The 24212-nt window shown below is 46.6% G+C and overlaps 1 protein-coding gene across 3 annotated transcripts; it reads left to right on the top strand.

Moving 5' to 3' along the window:
• Positions 1 to 457: 457 nt before the first annotated feature.
• On the top strand, positions 458 to 24075 carry SLC5A9 (solute carrier family 5 member 9). 3 transcript variants are annotated; one of them, XR_003534188.1, is made up of 16 exons: positions 458 to 620; positions 1316 to 1387; positions 3884 to 3988; positions 5826 to 5990; positions 8528 to 8633; positions 9191 to 9271; positions 10008 to 10213; positions 11033 to 11168; positions 12048 to 12155; positions 12332 to 12482; positions 13428 to 13596; positions 14115 to 14330; positions 19463 to 19610; positions 21454 to 22872; positions 23498 to 23656; positions 23957 to 24075. XR_003534188.1 is itself a non-coding variant. In XM_027683064.1 (14 exons), exons 1-14 carry the CDS (start codon positions 492 to 494, stop codon positions 21657 to 21659), a joined length of 2001 nt encoding a protein of 666 aa, XP_027538865.1. In that variant the 3' UTR covers positions 21660 to 23103. The 3 variants fall into 3 exon arrangements, 1 of the variants encoding a protein (XP_027538865.1); XR_003534187.1 differs by having other exon boundaries at positions 21451 to 22872; XM_027683064.1 differs by lacking the exons at positions 23498 to 23656; positions 23957 to 24075 and having other exon boundaries at positions 492 to 620; positions 21451 to 23103.
• The last annotated feature ends 137 nt before the right edge of the window (positions 24076 to 24212 follow it).

Below are 24212 nucleotides of genomic sequence, written 5' to 3'. Positions count from 1 at the left end.
CCATCCCTGAGCTGCAGCACAGGATGGGGAATGAGGCAGCACATGGAGTGAAGAAAGGGGACACCAGTGCACTCACCTGCAGCTGGTCCTGTCCCTGGGATGTGGGTGCTGGTGCTGACCCAGCCTGCAGAGAACAACATCCTTACCACCCCCACTAGGAAGAAAGACCAACTCCCTTCTAGGCAGCTCCTCTTAGGAGGAACTTTCCCCTATAGGATGCTGCAGGGAGAGTGATGTGAAACTGGGGTGGGGCAATGTGACCTTTGCCTGTTTGCTATCTCAGTGGATGTCACCAATGAGGAATCCTCACACCACAGATCCTCACTGATGAACCATGGAGACCAAGCCCTTGCTGGAAAATGTTAGCCACAGCCCTGCCTGGCTCCCACTCCCACCTTCTTCACCTTGTTAATTATTACAGGGGAAATGATGAAGGCCAGTGTGCAGCAAAGTCCAGTCTGAGGGAGAAGATCAGCAGTTTGCTCAGAGCCATGACCCAGCCGATCCCAGCCAGCACGGAGCCGCCGGCACTGCCAGGGCACACGGCAGCAGCCTTTGGAGTGGCAGACATCACCGTCCTGGTTCTGTACTTTGTCTTCGTCCTCGCCGTCGGGATATGGGTGAGTCCCCAAGGGGACTGGGTTTGGGTCTACCTGAGGCAGAGACACTTAGATCCTCCCTGGACCCCTCCTGGGTACAAAGATGTTTGTACCCAATGGCATCCTCTGCCCTCACTGTTATCCCAGAGCCTGTTGAGCAAGTTTGGGGGTGACAGTGACCCTCCTGTGAGCCCTCACTCCCAGCCCACATGGGGACAACCAAGGGATCATTCCCAGGAGATCATTCTGGGAGTGATGCTTACCTCCTGTGCTGCAGAGCAATCTAATATCAGGGTGTGGGTGGGCAGGAGGCAAAAGAAAAGCCAGGGTTGGGGTGGAGAAGATTGAAATGGGACTTCAAAATCTTTGGAAAGATTGTTGCTAAATATTGTTCATGTTGTTTGGTGAAGGCCTGGTAAAGGTCACAGAGACCTACAGTGTTCTAGCTGGCTGAACTGCTTTTTCTTTCCCAATTGGTACATTCAAGGAGAAGTTATTAAACAGGTATTAAGCAGCTTCTTTCCAAAGAAGTTTGACTATGAGAAACCTGGACAAGGATCAGTGGAAGCAGTGGGCAAAACCTTGTGTATTTAACAGATCCACAAAGAAACTTTTGGAGCTGATGCTGACACCAAGCATTAAGGATTCTCCTGGCTTGGTCTGACTCGAGGGTGGGTGAATGGGGAAAAACACTTTTCTTTTTCCTGTGCTTCCAGTCATCGATACGAGCAAGCCGGGGGACCATTGGAGGCTATTTCCTAGCTGGACGATCCATGACTTGGTGGCCTGTGAGTGAAACACATCCCTCTGTTTCTCATGGTTTGAAAGCAATTCCAGATGCAAGGAGGGCAGGTCTGGTGAGGAGACCCAGTCCTTACATGTTTTGACTGTATTCTTGAGTTGAAGAGGACAAATGAAGGATCCGTCAGGGATCATCCTATTCAGCTTTGCTAATGGGCTGCCAGGCTGAAAGGGTAGCTCAGCATCTTCACATTTTTCCAACTCTCAATTTCTCTGCTAAAGACACCAATGAAATTGTCCCCACTGATGGAAGTGAGGGACTGCTGACAGTCTAGTTGGGTTTGAAACTCTTCAGCCCCAACTCACCCCAGATAGTTGTACCCAAGTCAAGAGAGCATTAGGTAATCTAGGAATGTGCTATCCAGTAAAAAAGCATTTAGAGACTGAAGAAAAAATGATCCCAAAGCCCAGGACTTTCTGAGCCCTTGCTCTTTAGAGCAAAGTTGAGTTTATCGACTAACAATGTAGGGGATATAAACTTCAAACCACTGAAGTATAAATCTTCACTATGAAGAAAAAAATAATAGATTGAAGGCACCTCTTCTTGGGAGTGAAAGGTACATACAAAGATAATTTAAAGTTTGAAAGGAATAAAAACACCACAGGAATAAAGATTCTTCTCAGCCAACGCCAGACTCTGTATAACCCATATATCTCTCCAGTGAGTCGTGGGTAACAGGATGCACTTCTCAACCAAAACACTGGTTTATTTTCTTTTTTTTAACTTTGGCTGTGCATTGCCCATAAATTCACTAGGCTAGATTTTCAGCCTGCTCCATCAGAGACACATGCACCTCTCTAAAATCTGTCATTTCTTAAATGTTCTTTATACTACTGTTTCGGCCAAGTGACATTTAATTGAAAATACTTAGCTTGATGGTTTTCTCTAATTAGGAGGGGGAAAATTAAAAGATACTAAAATGAAACATTTTTTCCTCAATTTTGTTCTTTTTTCTTCTTTCCCCCCCCCCTTCTATTAAAAAAGCCCCAAAACAAACCCAAAAACATTCTTACTGCTTTTGGCTCCAGGCACAGGTGGCCACAGAGACTGTTGGGTACAGGTCAGTTCTTGGCTCTTTGCAACCATTTTAGGTTCAAAGCAACCTCTAATGCTGTTCCCTTTCCAGTTTTGTTTGTCAGAGCTGATTCTACCTCTGCAGCACTCCTGCAGGCTCAGCTCCTTGTGGCCTCCACCTTGAGTTCAAGGCTGGCTTACATGTATTTTATTACTTTTTTTTATGGGAGGGACAGGTTTCAGCTATGAATTAAACAACCTCAACTAAACCCTGATATTAAATTGCTGCTCCTCTGCAATGTATCTTCTCTATTTCTGTGTGTGATCTGCATATCAGGAAAACTGGTTGCATTTCTTGAGAGCACCAGTTGCTAATTCATGTTGCAGCAACCAGCTCTCTAATCAAGAGTTTTCCTAGACAAGGAGGCAGAGCTGTCAGCAGGAGTCAGTGTGGGTGTTGATGTCATATTAATGTTTTACCTTGCTCAAAGGTGAGAAGCAGATCAACTTCTATCATCCCTTATTTCACATGTAGCAATACTAAGGAGAGAAAAGCTCCTCGTTGGCGATGTGCCTAAAAGCAAACTTTAGGACAAAAGGTCTTGGCTTGTCCTTTTGGTAACTCATTTGACCCTGAGAGAGACTTGATGCTGGCATAAAGAAAGGAGGTGAGGCTTTGTGCCAATTAAAATAGTAGTTTAGTCAGATAGCCTTTGCCCTGTTTAAGGAGCCTTAGAGCTGGCATTCTCCCAATTAGGGTGTCAATGAGCCATGGTAGGGACAGCCTGCCGTGCCCACAGCCTGCAGTTGAAGTTAACCTGAGGCCATTAGCATTTTCCAGCCTGCTGCAGAGCTGGATCGCTTCAAACACACACGCTGAACACAAATAACCTGCATGTTTCTAACACTGTCCGTGCCACGGTTCAGGGATCTCCTCCCTTAGGAGGAGCTTCAAGGAAGTGCTCTTGTCACTGTCTCTGTGTGAACCACCACCACCCATGTTCAGTGCAAAACTTAAAAAGGGGCTGTCAGCAAGACAGGGGGAGGTAGAGCAAGGGTCAGCAAGGTCGGAGCAGGCATGTTGCTGTCTGACTAACAAGGGAATGGGGAAATCCATCACATTTCATGGACACTGAGGTATCTCTGGCTGACACCAGACCTCCCTCACCCTGCTGTTCTCCCCACAAGGAGCCTGTGTCTCAGGAGAACCACTGACAAAGTGAACCCTGATTCTGAGGTTAAGCTTTGCATTGGGGTGGGGGCAGTGGAAGGGAGGAGGCACACATACTTTAAGATACAAAAAGGTAGAGTATTTTTTAGAAGGTGAAAGAAAACTCAACTGTCCATCAACATCCAGCTACCTAACTACAAGGAGATGAAGTCCTGGGAAAAGGGCAAAATGCTTGGGCTGATATAGAAGTTCCTCAGGGTGACTTTGTGGGCTTTGTCTCTGTGCCATGTGTTTCAGATTGGGGCATCCCTGATGTCAAGCAACGTGGGCAGTGGTTTATTCATCGGCCTGGCAGGCACTGGAGCAGCTGGGGGCCTTGCTGTTGGGGCCTTTGAGTGGAACGTAAGTCAGTTTTGCTGTCAACTAAGATGTCGCTGTTTACAAATGGACTGTGGGTTTGCTTCCAAAATCAGGTGCTTAACAGTATCAGCAGCAACAAGTGCTCAAGCCTCATGAGAGAAGCCTCCAGGTATTCCGAGAGCCTTGAAAACACGAGATCTTTGTTTTAGTTTAAGTGGAATCCATTAGAGTTATTAGCTCTTTGACCTTCTCAGAAGCACGTGGCCATAATTTTAAGCTTTAGTCTGCACTCATGAAGATTAAAATAAAAGATAACGAATGCTGGAAAGGTACTTGGATAATCACAGGATTCTGGGTACAGGGAGTTTAAAAAAAAAAGCACCATGTTCTCCTAAATTCAGTGTAAATCCATGAGAATCAGCAACACTGCCTTCACCTGTCAGCTGCCAACATGTGGCATCTCTGGGGAGAACATCTGGGTGTGAAGGCAGGTCTGATTCTGCCCTGTGGAGGTGGCCTGGAAAATTGCCACTGACACCGCACAAAGCATGAAAACCGGGCCCTTTGTGTGCGATGCTAATGAAATTTCTCAGCTGCAGTGATGAAGAGTGAGATTAGTGCCAGCCTCACAATAAACATAACTCATCTAACTCTGAATCTCTTGTCTACATCAGCAGAGAGTGCTAATGGTGCTGGGTACTTGCCACAGCACAGGCAGGGCCCACCGAGAGCTCTTTCCTGGGATATCTATTCACTGGACTGGGTTTTTTTCTGGACCATTAAGATCACCTTTAAGTCCTTTGTGAAGAAACCAGAGACTGTGTTCAGCCTGGTACACATAGGACATACCAATATTGCTGTAATTTAGGAAATCTATTCAAGTCACTTTAGAAGCCCATGAAGACAAGATTGTATGTCAGGGCAAATCTAACTTCATGAGTTTAGATTAATTTCTTTCAGAGTGGAAAGGCACCTTAGATATGCCATTATTCTCTCCCTTTATCGTGGGACATCACTCAGCCAGAGGGATCATATGAGCATCTTTCACCTCAGCCAGTCTCTGTCACTGCAGGAGCCATGGCTGTTCTCCTCAATCAGTCACAATCTCTGCTCACAGGGATCAGTTTCTTTTCTGAAAACTTAAATAACTGATTGAAATAAAATCTGGACTAATGTAAGGTACTTGGATGAAAGGTAATGGCCCAAGACAGCCAGGGGGTGAGGTTTGATAATCCAATGGCTTTTTTTTACCTTCAAGTTCTCCTGTGTGGGCTTTTGCTGGGAATCAGAGAAGAAATACATGGTAGGAGATGCCCTTACACCTTCCAAAAGACTCTTCACCTGTGGCAGAGCAACTGAACTGCCCCTTTATCTACCAGTGACAGAAGCACATCTGTGTCAGCCTGCAAGGAGAATATCCCAGCAGAGTCTTGCTGTTGCTTATTTTTATGCTCCACAGGGACAGTCTGCTGCCTCAGCCTCATCACTTGCTAATCAAGCAATAAACAGATGCTCCCATCCTGCTCTGAATCACTTAACTCTTCACTGCCACAGCATCAGTGGCCTCAAAGGCCACCAAATACAGCATCATCTTTCAGAGAGCCACAGCAAACAGACACACCACCTTGACCGAAAGATCAGGAGATGGAACAGGATGTGCCACCCGTGACAGAGAGACACAGGGCTTAGGAGAAGAACTTCAGAAGCTTCTAACTGAATTGTAATAATTCCTCCAGTGGTTGTCTCATCTTCTGAGCAGGAAGAAAAAGTTGGACTGCTTCTCCAATACATTGCATGGCACTGTACCTTTCTGCTTTCTTAGGGAAAAGCTGTTCCCATGTGTTGAATCATGTGCCTTTATGTTCTGTCTCTTTAACAGGCCACCTGGGCACTTCTGGCCCTCGGCTGGATCTTTGTGCCTGTTTACATCGCAGCAGGAGTAGTCACCATGCCCGAGTACCTGCAGAAGAGATTTGGAGGGCAGAGGATACAAATCTACATGTCCATACTGTCCCTGATTCTCTACATATTCACCAAGATATCCGTATGTATCCAGTTGAACACAAACCCTTGTGTCTAGGGCGGGGGTAGGTCATCCTGGTACAACTCAGGGCTGCTCATGGAGAACTCAGATGTCCTTGAAAGGACCAGCTCAGCTCCCAGAAACAATAGCAGTGTGTTTGTGCTGCTCTGCTCAGGCAAACACTTGCCTCTGTATTGATCACGGAGACCTATCCTAAGAGAGAGAGCCCTCATTAAACAGCAACACACAGTGAGAACTTTACAGGGATGTGCAGCTAATTACTAAACAGTATAAGTACCACGAGCTGTCTGCCTGCTTTTCCTCTTCTATCAGATCAAACCTTAGGCAACAGAGACAGAGGAAGGGCAGCATTACCCCATCTGAGAATCTGGCTGGCTGCATCTTGTAGAGGTGAAATTCTATTAAATTATCATAAACCTGCTGCTGTTCTTGTAGCTGAGTTTTCAGCATTAGGTACGTTATGGCTATTTCTTTCTCTTTCTATCACTTATGTTGTACGAAAAGGGTACAGTGAAAGGGAGGTATGTTCTGGCTTAAGACAAAGCTCAGCATCTTTTCTGGATTGCTTGTAGCATTGTACCCTGCCGGTAACCAAAAAGCAGTGTAAGCTGCAGAGTATTTCCCCTTTTAAATGCCATTCATACAGAAGCAGAATTTATGCTCAGATACTAAGAACTACCTATGCCCTTGGAGGGAGAGGATGGTATTTCAGAGTTTATTATAGGAATTATTAAGGATGTCAGTCCTTTGTCTCCAGCTCATTGTCCCAAGGCCAGTACAAGTCAGTTTTCACTAGACCCTACTGCAGTATTTAGTTGCCAAATTGCCTTGGGAAGCAGTGACTGGAGATTTGCAGCTGGTTTCAGAGTCCTTCTCCCAGGCTTATCATGTCTCAGGTCCTGGGAGGGACATGAAGGGGAGTTCCAGGCGGGAAGGGTGGGATAGATTTGCTCCTCTAACGGGCAGCTCTTGGTCACGTCACCCATTGCTGTCACCACTGCCACCAGGAGCTTTGCTCTGTGGGTCTGGAGCATTGCCCTGGGTGAAGTCTTGCCAAGAGGCATTTGAAGCCTCCTTACCCATCAGGGGGTGAATGGAAGACCTCTCCTGCCACAGCCCACAGTGTGCACAGCCACACAGCCGTGTGGCAAAAAACAGAGCTGCCTTTCAGAATGACCTTCAGCAGAGCAGAATTTGCCAGTGCTTTTCAGAGCAGGACCCTGGCCCCCGTCAGTGCTGTTTCATCTCAGTGGTTTCTCCTCCGTGCAGCCAATTCACTCGTGGCTGATGGATGTGGCTGGTGGAGTTTATGGGCATGACAGGTGCTTTCTATTAAGGGGTGCTATTGTTTGTGCAGAGCTCATTTAGCGGCTGGCTGGACAGCAGGCAGTTGGTTACAAGAAGGATTTTTCTCCCTGTGCTTTCTGCCCAAACATAGGTTAACAACTAGGGCATTGCAGAGTCTTCTTGGCTCGCAAAGAAAACAGAGATCTCAATAAGCAATGTTGTCAGAGAACTGATCCTGCATGGCTACAGAGGTGTTTGTGTTTCCTGCTGGGAAGTGAAACCCCAGAAGGCACCGTGATTCCTGTGGTGTACTGACTGTGCTAGTCCTGTCTCAGGTTTGCAGAGGGCAGGGGTTGCACTGGTCCTTGATTTTAAGGTGCTAATTTCAGGCACAGTAAATGGAATTCTTGCCCCATCCCTCCTGTCTCCCTTGGCAAATGTCTCTTCACCTGTATCTCACTCCATTCCAGATTTACAGGTGTCCTTCCAACTGATTTCCCAACACAAACATCTCCCATATCACCTTCTGCAATTTTGAATGATGTTATCTGTGTAATTCTGGGTTTCACCCAGTTTCTGGTGCCACTCTCTCTGCCAAAAGGTCCAAACAAAACACAGCCAATGGGGGTTTCTGTATTCCTAGTGAGCTCCTCAGCAGGTAAAACCTGTTTTTTTGGAGTCATTCTGGTAGGATGAACTGCATGACCAGAAAAGCAAGCTGTTGACCTTTTCAGATAAATAAATCATGGTGTAAGACACCAGTAATTCTGTAGGGGTGTCTCCTGGGCACTAGCCCACCAAGAGGTAGTCCTGGGAAGAATGTGGTCTCTGCTTTCTATCCTATGTCTGCCTGTGGATACATGGGCTCTACTGCCCATGAATGTCTTCACAGTCAGCAAAAGGAGTGACAATTTCCACCAGTGCTTGTCTGTCCCACTGAGGATTCTGTGACATGAAGATCATCTCTATTTTGATGATATTTTAGTCCCTTGGCATAGGACCTTGATTTTTACCCTCATGCTCCCCCCAGCTCCCAGATCCCGAGAGCTCTGAGCTAAAGGAAAGTTTTTCCTTTTATTCAGAACAAGGTTCACAGCCAACAGCCCCAAAAGTTCTGTCCTCCTCTTCACCTTCGTGGTGTCCTCCCTCGTCAACGCTTTCAGCCGCAGAGGGCTGCAAGCTGCTTTATTAGATTTCACTCGCACGAAGTACTACTAATGCCAGACTGCCCTTGGGTTTTTTTATTCCAGACAGACATTTTTTCTGGAGCATTGTTCATCCAAATCTCTTTGGGCTGGAACCTCTACTTGTCCACTGTGGTCTTGCTAGCAGTGACTGCTGTCTACACCATAGCTGGTAAATAGCTGATTTTTAAAGGAAACTTTATAAACTGGAGCCTCGGATATAAGTTTTTCATTTCCTACAGAGGGGAAAGTATTCAGGTCCTGGTCTGAGGGAGAGATTGCCCTGGTTGCTGGTAGTACCTGCCCTATCACTCCCAGCTGTTGGAGACCTCTGGCTATTCCCTTCTCCCCTCCTGGCCCAAGGGAAACTGGAATGGGGGAAACATCGCTGTTTTCTAGAGGATTTCCTAACACTTCACAAGGCTCTCAGATCCCACTGCCCGTATTCACCATTTTTTTCTCGTTCTGCAAAATTACCACCTTTAGGTATTAGGATGCTAACGTGCCTCTGAGTTCTCTCATAAATGTGGAAAAGCCCTTCAGGCTATTCCTCCTGGGAGGGTTTCTGACAGCTGTGGGCTCCTGGGGACCAGCTCAGTGCCAGCTTCTCCCAGTGGGTCTGTCCTGAAATCACAGAGTTGGGGCCGAGGACAACATTTTCCAGGTGAAGTACCTGTTTCCCTGTACGTGGTGACACACTCTGCCTGTTGTCTCTGGTTCTCCTGACAGGTGGTTTAACAGCTGTGATTTACACGGACGTGCTGCAGACCGTGATCATGGTGCTGGGAGCTTTGGTCCTCATGTTCATAGGTAAGGGTTTAATGGTCCCAAGGCCATCAGACCTTAGCAGGGTGCCTCACCCTTTCATGTGTGGTGCAGAAATGAGTTTTAACCACGCACAGAAGTGGTGCCAGCACAGCTCTTATCCTCCGAGTCATCAGGCTTGCTTCATCCTTTGCACTAACGGTATGGAGGTGAGGCTCTGGATAACTTCACCTCACTGGAGTTGCCAAAGAGCTTTGAAACATCACATTCTCAGAGCCAAATTCAGCTCTCATTAAGCTCATGTCAGTTCAGAGTAATCCTGCTGACTTTCACTGTTGACTTTGGGAGTTACTGTGGATTCATGTGGGCGTAACTGAGCACTGTAAAAAAATAAAGAGCAACAAGGGACTGACCATCATCAGTCTTTGCTTTAAACCTCCTTGGCAATCAGAAACATAGGTATATCTTTTTTCATGTCATACCTTGCTGCTCTAGCTCTTAGACGGTGTCTGAGTGCAGACTAGATGCTGAGAACATTGTGAGGATTAGGATCATGGAGATTTTCCAGCATTGATCCTCTTCCAGGATGCACTATTTAAACCACAAGGACTCTGGGCAAAATCCAACTGACTTCTGTAGAAACCTTGACTGCCAAAAGCAAGGGTGGAATGAAAAGAAAGGAGATAAGAGGAAGATAAGAGAAAAGTAATCACGAGACTCAGATAAGATAATAACTTTGCAGGATGTACCAGCCCTTAAATCACTGGCATTTTCTTTTCAGGATTTGAGAAAGTTGGCTGGTATGAAGGACTTCAGGAGAAATACAGCACAGCAATACCAAAGATCACAGTCCCAAACACGACCTGTCACCTCCCACGTGCAGATGCCTTTCATTTGTTCAGGGATCCCATCACAGGAGACATTCCTTGGCCAGGCCTTATATTTGGTCTCTCTGTGCTGGCTCTTTGGTGCTGGTGCACTGACCAGGTAAGGAAAGTCTTTCCCTTAGCAGATGAACCACCATGCTGTTACTGTCAGCCCAGTCCTCAGTTTGTGGATCTGTGAGCTGAAAAATTACCTGTGTCTCATTGAGCAGGAGTTAGTACCATTTTACTGGTCTAGACCAGAATACCTCCCTCCTTCCGCCTTCTCAGCAAGCTGCTAACTTTGTGCACTTCTTAATGCAGTGAGAACAGGTTATTTTCTCCTGTCTTTATCCCACTGTGGTCTGGTGAGTACTGGGAGTCTTCATGCAGTTAGCATGACAAGGGTATAAAAATGTGGGTCTGGAACTGGCTCTGCAGTGACCTTGTGTAGACCTCCAGACAAGCCATTCATATTCCCAGATGTCTCATGTCTCTTATTCCTTTTCAAGCCACAAACAAGGAAATCTGTACGTGTTTCTCAAGACACACTGCTTCTGTACTTCAGGATGGGATAATTATGAAACCCCACCACTGAGCTTTCACCAAATCACCTACAGTCTGCTTCATTCCGTGTCTCTTGCTGCTATACAGCTGCTGTCTCCAGCCCTCAAGGTGGCTTCATTTCAGTCAAGGGCAAAATTATTCCTGTAAAGGAAATTTCCACGCTGCCCTCTCCTGTAGCCTGTGCTCTGAGCTTGGAGCAGTGGCAGCAGGCTGCAGTCAACTGAGGTGGGAAAGTTGCCATTGGCATGCGAAACATCCTGGGATCCTGTCGGATGAAAGTCATCCATGAGAAGGAGAGACGGAGAGAGGATGGATCCTGCTCTCTCTCTGTTGTGCTTCCTTTTTACTCTCTGTTCCATTTCTGCACTGATTGCAGGTGATAGTCCAGAGGTCTCTCTCTGCCAAGAACCTTTCCCATGCCAAAGGTGGATCGGTGTTGGGAGGATATCTGAAAATCTTCCCTATGTTCTTCCTTGTCATGCCAGGAATGATCAGCAGAGCTCTTTACCCAGGTAAGTCTTCCCGTGTTCCTTGCCACAGGGGTTCATATCTACCAGGACCACTAATCCCACACAGGTCTGCCAGCACTTTTACATCTTAGGAACTGCTGTCCTGCAGATGTGCTCATATAGATTCCTGTTGTACCCTAGTGTTCCCACGCCCTTCCTCCGCCTCCAGTTCTCCCACAGTGGCAGAAGTCTTTGGGAGTATCCATATGGGGCATATTTTCCATTGGGGCCATATAGCTCCATCCCTGTGGACCTTGCATCCATCTGTCTGAGGAAATCAGTGAAATGAAATGAAATACATGGAGCACTGAGGGCTGTCCTTCAGGTCCTATGGAAATACATTCATTAGGTATTTTGGAGAGTTTTAACAATCTACCACACAGATTCATTCAATTCCTTGTGGATTATACAAAAGAGTGCTCTTGTCTCCCAAGGAACTCTCATTGCTGGTTTCTCCAGAGCATGCCTATTCCCAGGAAGAATACCTTGGTTAGGAGGACCAGTCTTGGAGGAAAGTGCTTATCTCCCAGGTTTCCTGAATAGGATTTAGTCAGCCTGCAACATCCCTGGGAACCCAGCTGACAGGTTCATGGAAACAATCCAGTTCCCACAAATGACAAATCATGAAGGATTACAATTATGCAACATCCAGGAGAGTTTTATCTGTGCCCTGAACAGAATTGCAAAATGTCATCTCAAAGCTTTGCCTTTATTATAGGATGTAAAATATTGTTCAGCTCCCCTCATTGTAGCTGCATTCCAGCTGCACTTCTGAATTTATATGAAACCATTCAAAGCATTTAGATTTGTTCCCTTTAACTAAACAACCTGTAGCTCAGTGGGGTTTACACTGACTTCTTGTTGTTTCCCTGTCTTCTACAGATGAAGTGGGCTGCGTGGACCCAGACATCTGTAAAAGGGTTTGTGGAGCTGCAGTGGGTTGTTCCAACATTGCCTACCCCAAACTGGTGATTGAACTCATGCCTGATGGTAAGAAACACACCTGGGGAGGTGGCCATGAGCTTTGCACGAGGGGACCAGACTGCCCTTATCAATCCCAAGGATGTGGAAATCTTACTGCAGTTGCCAGACATTGGGATGAAAAAACCAGTGCTCAGGGGCCCACGGTCTAGTGCTGATTTTCCTTCCCTCGTTTGCTCCCCCAGGGCTCCGAGGTTTGATGATTGCAGTGATGATGGCAGCCTTGATGAGTTCCCTCACCTCCATTTTCAACAGCAGCAGCACTCTCTTCGTTATAGACATCTGGCAGCGGATCCGCAGACAGGCTTCAGAGCAGGAGCTGATGATTGTGGGCAGGTCCTTACATTTATTTATGTCTCGTTCCTCTCATCATCTGTTTTGAGTGCAGCATTTAAATTCTTCAGGCTGGACTCACTGAGAAAAATCTGGTGCCTATAATACAGAGCGGGAACACAGCTTGGGAAAGAGCGTTATGCTTTCCAGGTTCATCTTGGATAGACCTGGTCAGAGAGAAACACTGAGTGTATCACTGAGCTGGGTAGACCATTAGCTCTGTCTTCTCTAAACTTATTATAAATACTGCTTTAAATGTAGCTTTTAGAAAAGCCAAAGGTGCTCTGGGGTCATTAACACCAGACGTCTTTAATAGCATACTATTTTTGCATCAGACAGGAGTGATACATTGCAATTACTCCTGTTTTGTTTTGGGTTTTTTTTCAGGGAAAAGTGCAAAGCTGATTCTCCCAGCTCTATCTCTTGTTCAGCAATATGGATAAACCTCTGTAACATACAGTGCAAAGGTGAAAGTGTTATAATATGCACCTGAGACCCAAACCCAATTTTAATAACAAGAGACTGAGCATATTAACTGCTTGGAAAGGTGGCAGAAAGATTGTTTCCACAAGCTTCCAGCTCCTTATCTCTGTCTCATCCAAGAGCGAGGTCACTGAAGATCATTTCTCACTCTAGCACACACCAGGCTGAAGGTCTGGTTGTGGATCCACTGCTGTTGTGGATCTCTCCTGCATGTCGACTGGCAGGTCTTAGCACAGCTCACTCTCAAGACTGTGAAGTTACCTTTGGGAATGAGTTGAATTACTTTCTAGAAGAGAACAATTTTCTCTTTTCCTGTGTACACAAGGAAAGGTTCCTGAGAGTGACCTTTGGGTTTTTTCTTAGGAAATCCTGAGAATAACTGGGAGTCTGTTTTGCTGCAAAACTTCATTTTCAGGTGGACTCCACCACCTGCAGAGCTAACACAGTTTTATCATCATCTTTCAGAGTGTTTATCCTCATTCTTGTGGTCATCAGTATTCTCTGGATCCCAATCATTCAATCAGCCAACAGTGGAAAGCTCTTTGACTACATTCAGTCCATAACCAGCTATCTGGCCCCACCCATCACAGCTCTCTTCATCCTGGCAATCTTCTGCAAGAGGATTAATGAGCCTGTAAGTGAAATGTCAACAACCAATTGATATGTGTATTTAATTTGATAAAATAAGTAAATATCTCTCCTCTCAGCACTTAGCCTTTGAGACTCTTTAAACTCAGAGCCAGTCCTGCTAAAGTGTGACAATGAGGCAGCCTTTCCCTGGCTGGTGTGTTAGTGAATCTTAGCCCAGACTCTAGTGTGTGTGTGTTTGCTTCCAAGAAGTCACTGCAAGTGGCACTTCTTGGCAGTCTCATTTGAAAGCATGAAAAAGAGGTTGTTCTGCAATTTAGGGATGATGTGTTAAAGTCTAGTTAGAGAAATAGTTAGGAGGAGATTCTTGCACTGTTCGTGCTCTATCTGTCCCACATTCAAACACAGAGAGAGAAAATGAGGATTTTTAACTGAAAAAAAATCCCCCTTTGCTGCATGTCAGTGTGGATTTCCACCAGGCATGAAAAATCTTAGGAGAGGAGAAGGAAAACTACAACCAAAGGTAACATGCAGTGACTTTTTCTTTGTGCTTGCTTTTCTCAGGGTGCTTTCTGGGGCCTCATGGTTGGGCTGGCTGTTGGTCTGGTTCGGATGATCATCGAGTTTATTTATAGCACACCGTCCTGTGGTGAGGAGGACAGAAGACCAGCTGTGCTAAAGGACTTGCACTACCTCTACTTTGCCCTCATCCTCTGTGTCCTCTCTGCGATTGTCATCGTCCTTATTAGTGTCTGCACCCCACCGATCCCTGAAGAAAAGGTAAGTGACTTGCAGTGACACCCTTTTCTCAGAGCCCCCCTTTGGTTACCAAAAATCTCTGAAATCTGCCCTTTTCTTTTCCTCCCATGGTTAAGAAATGGTGTGTAATGCATATGCTGCCAAGAAGCCCTTGCTCCTCAGCTTTCTATTCCCCAGGTCGCATAGTGTTAATGCTTCTGGGGCACTGAGTGCTTCAAATTGAGTGTGAGTTCCCATGCTGTGCCTGGAGCTGGGCAGACACCACAGCCCATCATAACTGGAATAGAAAGAAAAGAAGAAAGGGAAGGAGATGAAATTATATTACAGAGCACTGCTGAGGAGGAATTAAATATATCTAATTGTAGCATCTAGCCTGTTTCAGCAGAGCCAGCATCAATCATGCAGGCAAACAAGATTAATATCTTTTGCAACATGGGCATTTAGGAAAATAACATTTTGTCCCAATGTGATCTCAATTAAATTTAATAACTTTGAGTGAAGCATAACTTTCTTTTACTTAGCACATTAAAATGGTGCAGAGTTGGGAGGTTTTATATAATAAGACCTTAAAGCAACTCTTTCCAGTCCCAAGTTTTAAAGCAGCTGCCAATATAACAAAACTGCCATCCACTTCTAAGCAAAGGTTACTGGATCGATTTAAAAGACCTATTTTTTCCTGTCTAACTGCATGCATTTTCTATCTGTTGCTTCCTCATAACCTGTAAAGCATTAACCAGTTCCATCAATGTTTGATGGGAATGTTAGTGGTGTCAAAGACACCCCTCTCCTAAAGATTACATGAAAGCAGGTGCTCAGATAGAGGAGACGAGGGGAGAGAGAGAGTCTTTGTGTCTGCTTCGAGATAAACTCTCAGCTTTTATTAGCTATCAGAGGATCCACATGGGAGAGAGAAATACTGGCAAGGAGGCAGCATTAGTTCTGCCGCTTATGTTGTTCACTACTGCTCAGGGGTGGCCAGATGGTTGCCAGCAATTAATTACTGTGGTTTAATGAGTTCCCACTCATCATCTGACCTGTGATAACTAAACATGTGCAGTGCTCCCTGCCCACAGCAATAGCAAGATAAGATGCATTAACACAGCACTGGCGAATAGGGAGCATCACACTGACAGTCTGGGAAATGAAGAAACTGGCCACAGCACCTACAGGATTTTTGCTGTGACCTCAGAGGTATGAAAACATTTACAGCATCTTTCAGGAGGGGCAGTTCAGGATGAAGGCCTACTATAATAGAATTAGGGAAAGAGAGGTTATGATCATAAGAGATTCCTCGGCAGATGTTTTCAGTGGTATTTCTACTGAAATGTGAGTTTACAGGTGCTGGATATGAGGCACCTTATTTGAAATATCCTTCAAAGAATCAAAAAGGTCAGGGAGGACAGGATTTTGTCTGAAATGGCTGTGTGCAGCCATCCCAGAGGAACAAAGGATGAGAGGGGTGGTGGCTGGCCTCCCAGGCACATCTGGAGAGCCAGGGGGAGAGGAGAGCTTGCTAAAGAGAACAGTCAAAGTGAAGGTGTGGGGTTTAAGCTGAGGTAGGAGACAGTGTTACTGCCTGTCTGGCAGGAATCTGAGTGGCTAGCACTAAGATCAGCTTTTTTTATTTTTCTCAGTCAGACTCACCCCAGACATGAGTGCAGGTGTAGGTTTGGACTGTCACTACTGGTGGGGTGGTTTCTCATGGTGCCCTGCAAGCAGGGCTTGTCTCCTCATCTCCAGTGAGTCTGTGGCTGTGCTGAGGTGGCTCAAGGACAGAAGGAAAGGCAGGAGGTAGAAATCAGAGTGGACGTGTCCAGCTCCAACTCTCTGGATAGAAACTGTCACTGGCCTTCGTGTTTGGCCATTATTTTCCTCGAGTTGCTGGGGTTTGGCATGGAAGTGGGCAATCCTTTGGGGAAGAGCCTGTATGTCCCCCTGATGGGCTGGTAGTGGGTGTCCTGGGTGAGGATATCTGAAGTGCCAGTGCTTCCCAGTCCCCTGTGTTAGCCAGTTCCCTTTGTGAGCCTCGGATATTTCTCCCATAAGGATCGCACAGGGCTAGTCCTGCTAGTTCTTAACCGCAGTGCTTTGAGATGGAATGATGGAAGACATGGTATAGGAGCTAGGAATTGTGTCATTTGTTTTGTCAAGCAAAAAGAAAAGAAAAACAAGCCAAAAAGACAAAGCCAAGGAAATACAGTGATAGATCATACCTCAGCAGATGTAAATCAGCACAGCTCCATTGCCTTCAAAGAACGGGAACAGCTGTTGAGCACAGTTATGTCGCTTTACACCGGCTGAGGATCTACACTGGACAACTTTAAATATTGAATCTCAATGCTTTTGAGATGGTAAATGGGCAAAAGGAGAAAAGAGATTTGTATCTGATGTTTTAGTGGTACAGCTAATGTTCCTGGCTTTAAATGAATTACAATCTGAGAACTGCAAGCTGTAGCATTTTCTCCTGCTGTTTTGGACGTTCTCCCATCCCTGTGGTGATTGATACTGTGCTGGAAAACAAGTATGCAAGGAATTTGTTTGGTATGCTCCAGAGTTCATATGTCTTCATTGTAGGTAGTCCATATTGTGTCACGCTGTCCTTGAAAACCCTGCAAAAGAGCTTACAATTAAATTTGAGACTGTGAAGCTGAAACACAACTGTCAGGTGCCAGATGGCATTTTGGAACAGAAGGATTTATTCTAGTTTACAAACAACAAAAGAAAAACTTTGCTGAGTTCTTGCAAACTCCTTTATCCAAGGAGACTGTGAGGGTGAAAAGGAACAGCCCACAAAGCACAAATGCCAGACCAGCAGGTCAACTCCCCAGGTGTCAGGGCTCACCCAGACAGGCTGATGGATTGGCAATTCCACCTGATGTACTCTGGGGTTGGATTGTTTTCCCTGTGTCTTGAGGTCTGGCTTCAGTAGCTCCTTTTGGTGCATAGCTGAGGAGGAGCACCAAGCCCCCTTTGGCTGGCTTGACCTCACCCTGTGCACTCTGAGGTGCTGCAGCTGAAGCTCCCACAGCATCATTTAGTGCCACTGAGAGCCAAACTCACTCAGCTCCTGTGGGAACCAGGTACTCACAGAGCAGCAAACTAAGGAGGGGACACAGGGCTTCCCAGGCAGTGTCCACACAAGGCTCTGCAGTTGGGAGCAGAGCCACAGGGCTCCCCAGGACCCACCAAGCTGCTCCTTCCCACTCCCCTGCCCTTGGGCATGGTGGCCTCAGGCAGCATTTCCAAGGTCCAAGCCAGTTATGCTGACACAGCTCCCCTCTCAGCAATTCTTACTTATGCTTTTGCTTGCTTTCTTCAGGCACGCAAAACACCATCATCTGACTCCCCCATCCCATCCCTTTGGAAGTCTGTGCCAGGGAAGCACAGCCAGCCCTGTGGAGGCCTCCATGGCCACACAGACCTGCTGCTCTGCCCTGCACGTGTCCTTCTAGCAGTGGCAAAGAGGAGAAAGAGGGATCTCAAGGAATATCAGTCAGCCAAAACCCACCACAAGGGAGCTTAAAGCTGGAGTGTTGATGAGGTGCTTCACCAGGGAGCTCTCTAAGGTGGTGGTTTGCTTTGTTTGGCCATAATCGATGCACCAGCTCCTGGGTGGGTCAGTGGGATGATGTGTCATGAGGTTACCTGTGTGCCTATGCTGATTTCCCTTAAGAATTGCTTCCATCTGGTGGAGTCTGAGCCCCAAGTACACCCCAGCCCTGCCAGATTTTGCTGCAGTGTAAAGGGAGAGCAATTCAGTGATGTGAGGGAAGAGAAGAGAAAAGAAAAAGTTTTGGAAATCCTTTAGTACCCTGAAACTTTGCAATGTTCCAGTGACATTTCCCAAGTGATTAAAAAAAAAAAATCCCTGAGAAAGATGAGGATCATCAAATCAAAGCAATTTAGCACATCATGACAAGAAAGATTAGCCCTGCCCAGTGCTCATCTTGGTTGAAAATGATTTAAATAAAGCTATAAATCTTCTGGAAATTATGCAACATTTTGTGTCAGCTGGAAACTCCTGCCTAGATCTGTGTGTGTAAAATTCAAAGATTAAACTCACGCTGCTTTGGAAGTGACCCATTTGAGACGTTCATTTCCATGTGGGCAGGGCAGGGAGGCAGCTGCTGCTCAGGCACACGTGTGACTTTGCCTGACCCGTTGTCACCACTGCCCCAGTGCCATCCTGCACCTCTCTGCCAGGCAGCTGTGGGTGGAACAGGAGGACAGGCCCGTGGGCAGCTGTGTTTGAGAGGGATTGATGAGCGTGGTCCTTACTGCCTGGCCTGGCCAGAGCAGGCAGGGGTTGGGAAGTGCTGATGCCCCCAACCTCCTTGGTGTGCTGTGGTGAGCCAAAGCAGCCACAGGCCTGGCTTAAATCCAAAGTCCTGAGCCCCTGGGGCGGGTAACTCCACCCCACAGCTGCTAGAGGACCAGTGAGAGGTTTGCAAAATTGATGCCTCCTGTGCACTCCCTGCGTGCACTCCTGGGGAGGAGAATACTTTCAGACTTGCTCTGGGATGAGAGTTTCAGACCTTTTTGCATTTGTAAAGCAGAGGAGGTTGCAGCCACAGCAGCCTGCCCAGGACTGATTGTCCTCTGTGGCTTTGGATGGTTCTTTCACTGAAAGACTTCAGAGAGAGGTAATATCTTGTATTGGCCCAATTCTAGAAGTCTAGAATTGAAAACAAAATCTTCTAATGGTACAACTGCTGTCTGTGACTGTTACCAGAGAGATATCTTGGCTTATTTTTTTAATTGTTATTTGATTGATTTTTACCCCTTCCCACTGGAGGGCTGCCATTCAGGATGCAGATCATCATTATTTCATGTCAATCATGTGAGACTAATAAAGAGGAAGCTGCTTCTTCAATGTCTACTAAAAGGTTACTCCTGATAGAGACAGGGATGGAACAGGTTATTTAAAAAAATAGAAGGAAAGAAACTAGATTAATTCACACTTTTCCTCGGCTTTTTCATTCTGTTTGGATGGCACCACCTGTGCAGAAGGGAGGTGAGGGACAGTGGGAGATCACCCCAAACAGTTCTCTCAGCACCATCTTGGACCTGTGCTCCCCAAAGAGGGAGGTGACTGTCGTGACACTTTGGGACTGACAGGCAATAACTTGTTTGTTCTCTGTCCCACTTTGCAGCTCTCATGCCTGACCTGGTGGACCAGACACAGAAAAGCACCTGCCATTGACCTGAAAAACTGCAAGAGTGAGGCAGCACAGATCAATTCAGCCAATGGAGAGAGCGACTTGGTCGACAGTGCAGAGTCAGGCAACAAGGAGGAGACAGGTAGGGTGATTGTCTGTGAACAGACACGCTCATGTGCATGTGAGGGCACAGCCAGGACCTCATGCAAGTCCCTAAAGCTCATGAGAGGCCACCTGTTGCATTTACTGGAGTCTGGGCTTGTATTTACAGGTACACCAGTTATAAGAATGTGACAAATGAAAATGTTGTGGTTCTTGGTCCTCCCAACATCACTTTGTGTTACAATTCTCTAAATGGTTCAGAAGAGCTGCCGAAAAAAAAAAAAGAAAACCCACCACTCAGTGAAGTGCTTTCCCTCCTCCTCCCTAGAACAAATGCAAACTACCCTGGTCCAGTTCTGCCCAAGTCACAGGCTGATTTTAGCACTTCAGGCCTGGACACTCAGTTGTTTGCTGGACTCCTTAGATGAGTTTAATGGGCACTTGGGAACATCCCTTGGGAGGGTGGAGGTCTGTGCTGCAGGGACGCTGCCCCTCAGCCCACTGACACTGGGGCTTTGTGCCATGACACTGCATCAATTTGTGTGCTTCACCAAGATGCCCCTGAGCTCCACAGCACCACTGCAGCCTTAGCCAAAGCAAGCAGCTGCCACCAGCGCTATGGAAGTCGTGGCAGGCTCTGTAATTGCAACTTTCAGCATGTGAAAGTGGCATCCCTTCCTGTCCTCGTCATTGCTAGGACCAAACTTACCCAGTGATGCTGCCACAAACTGTGTCAAAATAACACAGGGGACTGTGAGACCCAGGGAGCAGACCTGTGCACTTTGTGGACGTTTACAAGCCTCAGTTCTCTCTTTTACATAATGCCAACAGTATCTTTCATCTTCTTTTAGGATATGAGGCATGGTTAAAACTCAGAGCTTAAATAGCTGTGTGTCCTGCCAAGGGTATCTAATAAAAAAGAAAGTGAAGGGTCAAATGAACTTAAGGAGTTGTCAGGAGATAGAACAGTAGCAGCAGATGCTACATAGGCAAGTTCTTTTCAGAGTGGACAGAGCTTTATTCTGTGAATCTATTAAAAAATGCAGCTTTCTGGTTTTCAGCTTAACCTTCAAAGGTTACAGAGCAGAAACCTCAGAATAAAGGCACACACGAGATTTCTTCACTCCTTCCTTTTGCTGGTCAGTCCAAAGGACACTGGTACCAATTACAGTCAAGCCAAACAGAAGAGTACAACTAAAGAAATCTCTTAATTTTTTTTTTTTACCAGTAGAATAAGTTTTGAGTTGACTGCAGTCATTCAGCATTATTTATTAGTTCTTATCAATTCCTATTTCACTTAACTAGCTCAGATTTTTATAAACAAGTGTCTTGGTATTTTGGTAATTAGTAATGATGGGGAAGGAAATGCGAAATACAGCAGTTGACAGTTTAATGAGTTTTTTTTCAGGGTAACACCTTTTTTCAAGGCCCTATGACATCCTGCATTTCAAAAAAAGGTTATATTTGGAAAGAACAGCCACTGAAATACACACAGCACCGGGCTGACAATTAAAACACACACTTCACTTGGCATGCCATGTGTAATAAACAAGCCAGGATATCTCTAAATGGACCATCATGCTGTCAGGAATTTTTGAAAGTGGATGGAAGCTGGGCTGGGGAGGAGGGGGAAGAAGTCTCTTAATTAACTAATGAGTGATTGGTGTTGCAATCAACTGACTGTAATCAGGCTGTGCTGTACATGGTTGAGGGATAAGTTTCCCTTTCCCTTTCCCATTCCCATCATGATATTACATGTCCTACCCCAGGTGCCTCTCAAACCCCACCGCAGATTGGCTAATGCACCTCCAAACTAGTGGGAAAAGGGAGGGAAAGTTCCAGTAGGTTCTAACACCCATTTTTTGGTCTATCTCTCGCAGCAGCCAAGCCTCCCTGCTGGAAAATGTTGTATTTGTGGTTCTGTGGTCTGTCCACCAGCCCCACGCCCACCCTGTCCCAGGAGGAGAGAGCTGCCCTGGAGCAGAGACTCACCAGCATTGAGGAAAAGCCCCTGTGGAAGACTGTTTGCAATGCCAATGCTGTTCTCCTGCTGGCCATTAATGTCTTCCTGTGGGCATATTTTGGCTGAGGTGGGGTCAGGAAACATGTGGCTTTGGTTTCTCTCACCTCCCTGTCTAAGCTGGAAGCATCAGATGACAGAGTCCCTGGTGATGGTCCCTGGAGGCACCCACTGGCACTCTTTGCCTTCCCTGGAGGCACTGCTTGGTGGGAATGACTGCGGGGCTCAGTTTTCCCATAGGGTGAGACAAAGACTCAACATCAGTCACGTCTGGGATGTGGGCCAAGTCTGGAGGTCTGGGGTCAAGTTGAAAGGTGCAAAGTCAAGCCCAGCAAGGAGCAAAGGCTTTGGAAAGCCCAGCTATGGCTGGGTTCTCTCTCAGGGCTGACTTTGCACCGATGCATTTAGGGGAAGGACTTCTGGTTTACCCTGGTGTGCAGAAGGAGACTTAAACACACTCTGCAGCTTTTTTATATGGGTAAAATTCAAATAGGGTCAGTGGGGACCACTGGATTAGCTCAGCAGTGTCAACCTTGGCTCCCCAGCCACCCCAGGATCTGTGTTGGACCCCTTCCACCCCACCCCTCCTGCCTTGCTGGCATCAGCAGTGGGAACAGGGAGCTTCTTCCTGCTTCCCGAGCCCCCTATCCTCCCCACTCTGCTGTGTGACAGTGGGTCTCACAACAGCCCCAGCCTGTTTGCTCATCAGGCTGATGCTGCCCCTTGACAGCATTACCAGCAATAAAGGTGCCTTAGTAACCAAGCCAATCCTGACTTTGGGTTATTGTGGTGATCTGTCCTGCACTGACACACAAAGGGCTCCCTGGGACCGCGGTGACCCGGCTGTCTCAGGGAAAAGAAATATCCTTCCCTGGGACCTGATCCAGGGCCTCGCTTTCTTGAGCAAGTCCAGGCTTCTGTGACCCATCCTGGTGCCACACGTGGCATGTGGCACAGCCATAATCTTTTAAACCATGGAGAGACAGCAATAACCCCTGTTAATATCTGTGCCTGGTAGTTAGGGTGCTCACCTGGAGAAGGCTAAAAATGCCCACAGGCATGTGATCCTGCAATCCAGCATCCGAGGGACACATCCAGGTCACCAGGCATGGGCTGTGCAGGGAGGAGAAAATGAGTCATGATTCATCAAGGAGAGAAGAAAGAAGGCTCTGTTTCCACCTGGCTCAGGAAGCCCAGGTCATGGTTCCACGGCTTGTCCTCAGTTTGGATGGAGGAGACTGAACTGGCCATGCAGGATGAGGTCTGTGCTGGCTTTATGCAGGTCAGTATAAGCATTTGCTCATTCTAAGAGGAAAAAGTAGATTTCCCTTGAACAAGGGAGATCTCAGCCCCATCGGTTGCCCACCCATCCCTGGGTAAGAGGAATACAACACAGAATTTGTTCTGCCTTTCCATTCTTCGGTTTCAAGCAGGTAGTGCCCGGATCAGAGGGGGCCTCAAAACATTTAGAGGAAATCAAGTTACCAGCTGTGATTAAGAGCTGGTAAATGTCTAATAATAACAGGTACGTTTTTAGTGCATTTAGAAATATCGGGGCTCTCCCCTCCTTGCCTAGAGCCACGAGGTGCCGAGTGCTCCTGAGCCACAGAGACCCTCAGTAGCACTTGGCTCCATGGCCTTATTGGCTTTTTTTGGCCACACATCTGCTAAAGCCATGGGGAAAGCAATGCAGGACAGGATGAGCAAAACTGGGGCATTTTTTTTAAACACTTGAGATTATTTTTTTTCCCCCAAGTTCAGTTTTGCAGAGAATAGAACTGAATTTGACTAAGTTTTTTGGGGTTTTTTGGTGTGGGTTTTTTTTTTAATGGCACAAACATTTTTGATCTTTGGTTATATGATGTTGATTTCTTCCCTTCCCCATCTCACCTCCTGGGCCCTGGAAGATGAAGTTTCCTTTAAAATGCTGATGTCTATGTCAGTTAAAGTAATGTTGCCTGAGAGCTGTGACTGCATCTCTGAGCTTGGCCCTGAGAAGGAATGGAGACATCCGCACTGCCAGATGCAGCCAGCTGTGCACCCCACAGGAGGAACACATTTCATTGGTAAGTTTATTTGACTTACTGCTCTGCTTTGAACCACTGAAGTGAAACAAAAGGAAAAAGAATGATTGGGGAGGGGGAGTCTGAAATGTTTCACTGAAATAAACCAAAGCTGTCTCAAAAACGTCCTGACCTTTCCTTGTATTTTCAAGGAAAACAACGTAATTAGCTGAAAAAAAAATTTAAAACGAAATAAAAAAGGCCTATAAAAGAAAAAAATATTTTTCCTCCTGGTTGAATATTGAGGATGGGATGAGTTTCCTTCTCGTGTTATTCTTCATTTCAGCCTCTCTGCTCTTCCAGAGCCGGGGCTTCGGCGATGGCGGGCTCATCCGACGGCGGATGCGGCGTCGGCATTGGGATCCCAGTGAGGCTTTCCTGGGGAGCAGGCTGTCATCGCCCCGGGAGCACCGAGCAGCTCCTCACAGCACGGGATGAATTGCAGCAGCCTAACAAGAACACATCGCTCTCAGGGCTGCAACCAATATACGAGTCCATTGGCAGCAGATGTTATTAATGACGCCAATACATATTTTCTTATTAATCTTCCATACTAGGC

This window comes from Neopelma chrysocephalum, unplaced genomic scaffold (assembly GCF_003984885.1).
Source record: "Neopelma chrysocephalum unplaced genomic scaffold, ASM398488v2 Primary Assembly neopelma1_64, whole genome shotgun sequence".
NCBI lineage: Eukaryota > Metazoa > Chordata > Aves > Passeriformes > Pipridae > Neopelma > Neopelma chrysocephalum.
This window is presented reverse-complemented; position numbering and strand designations above follow the sequence as displayed.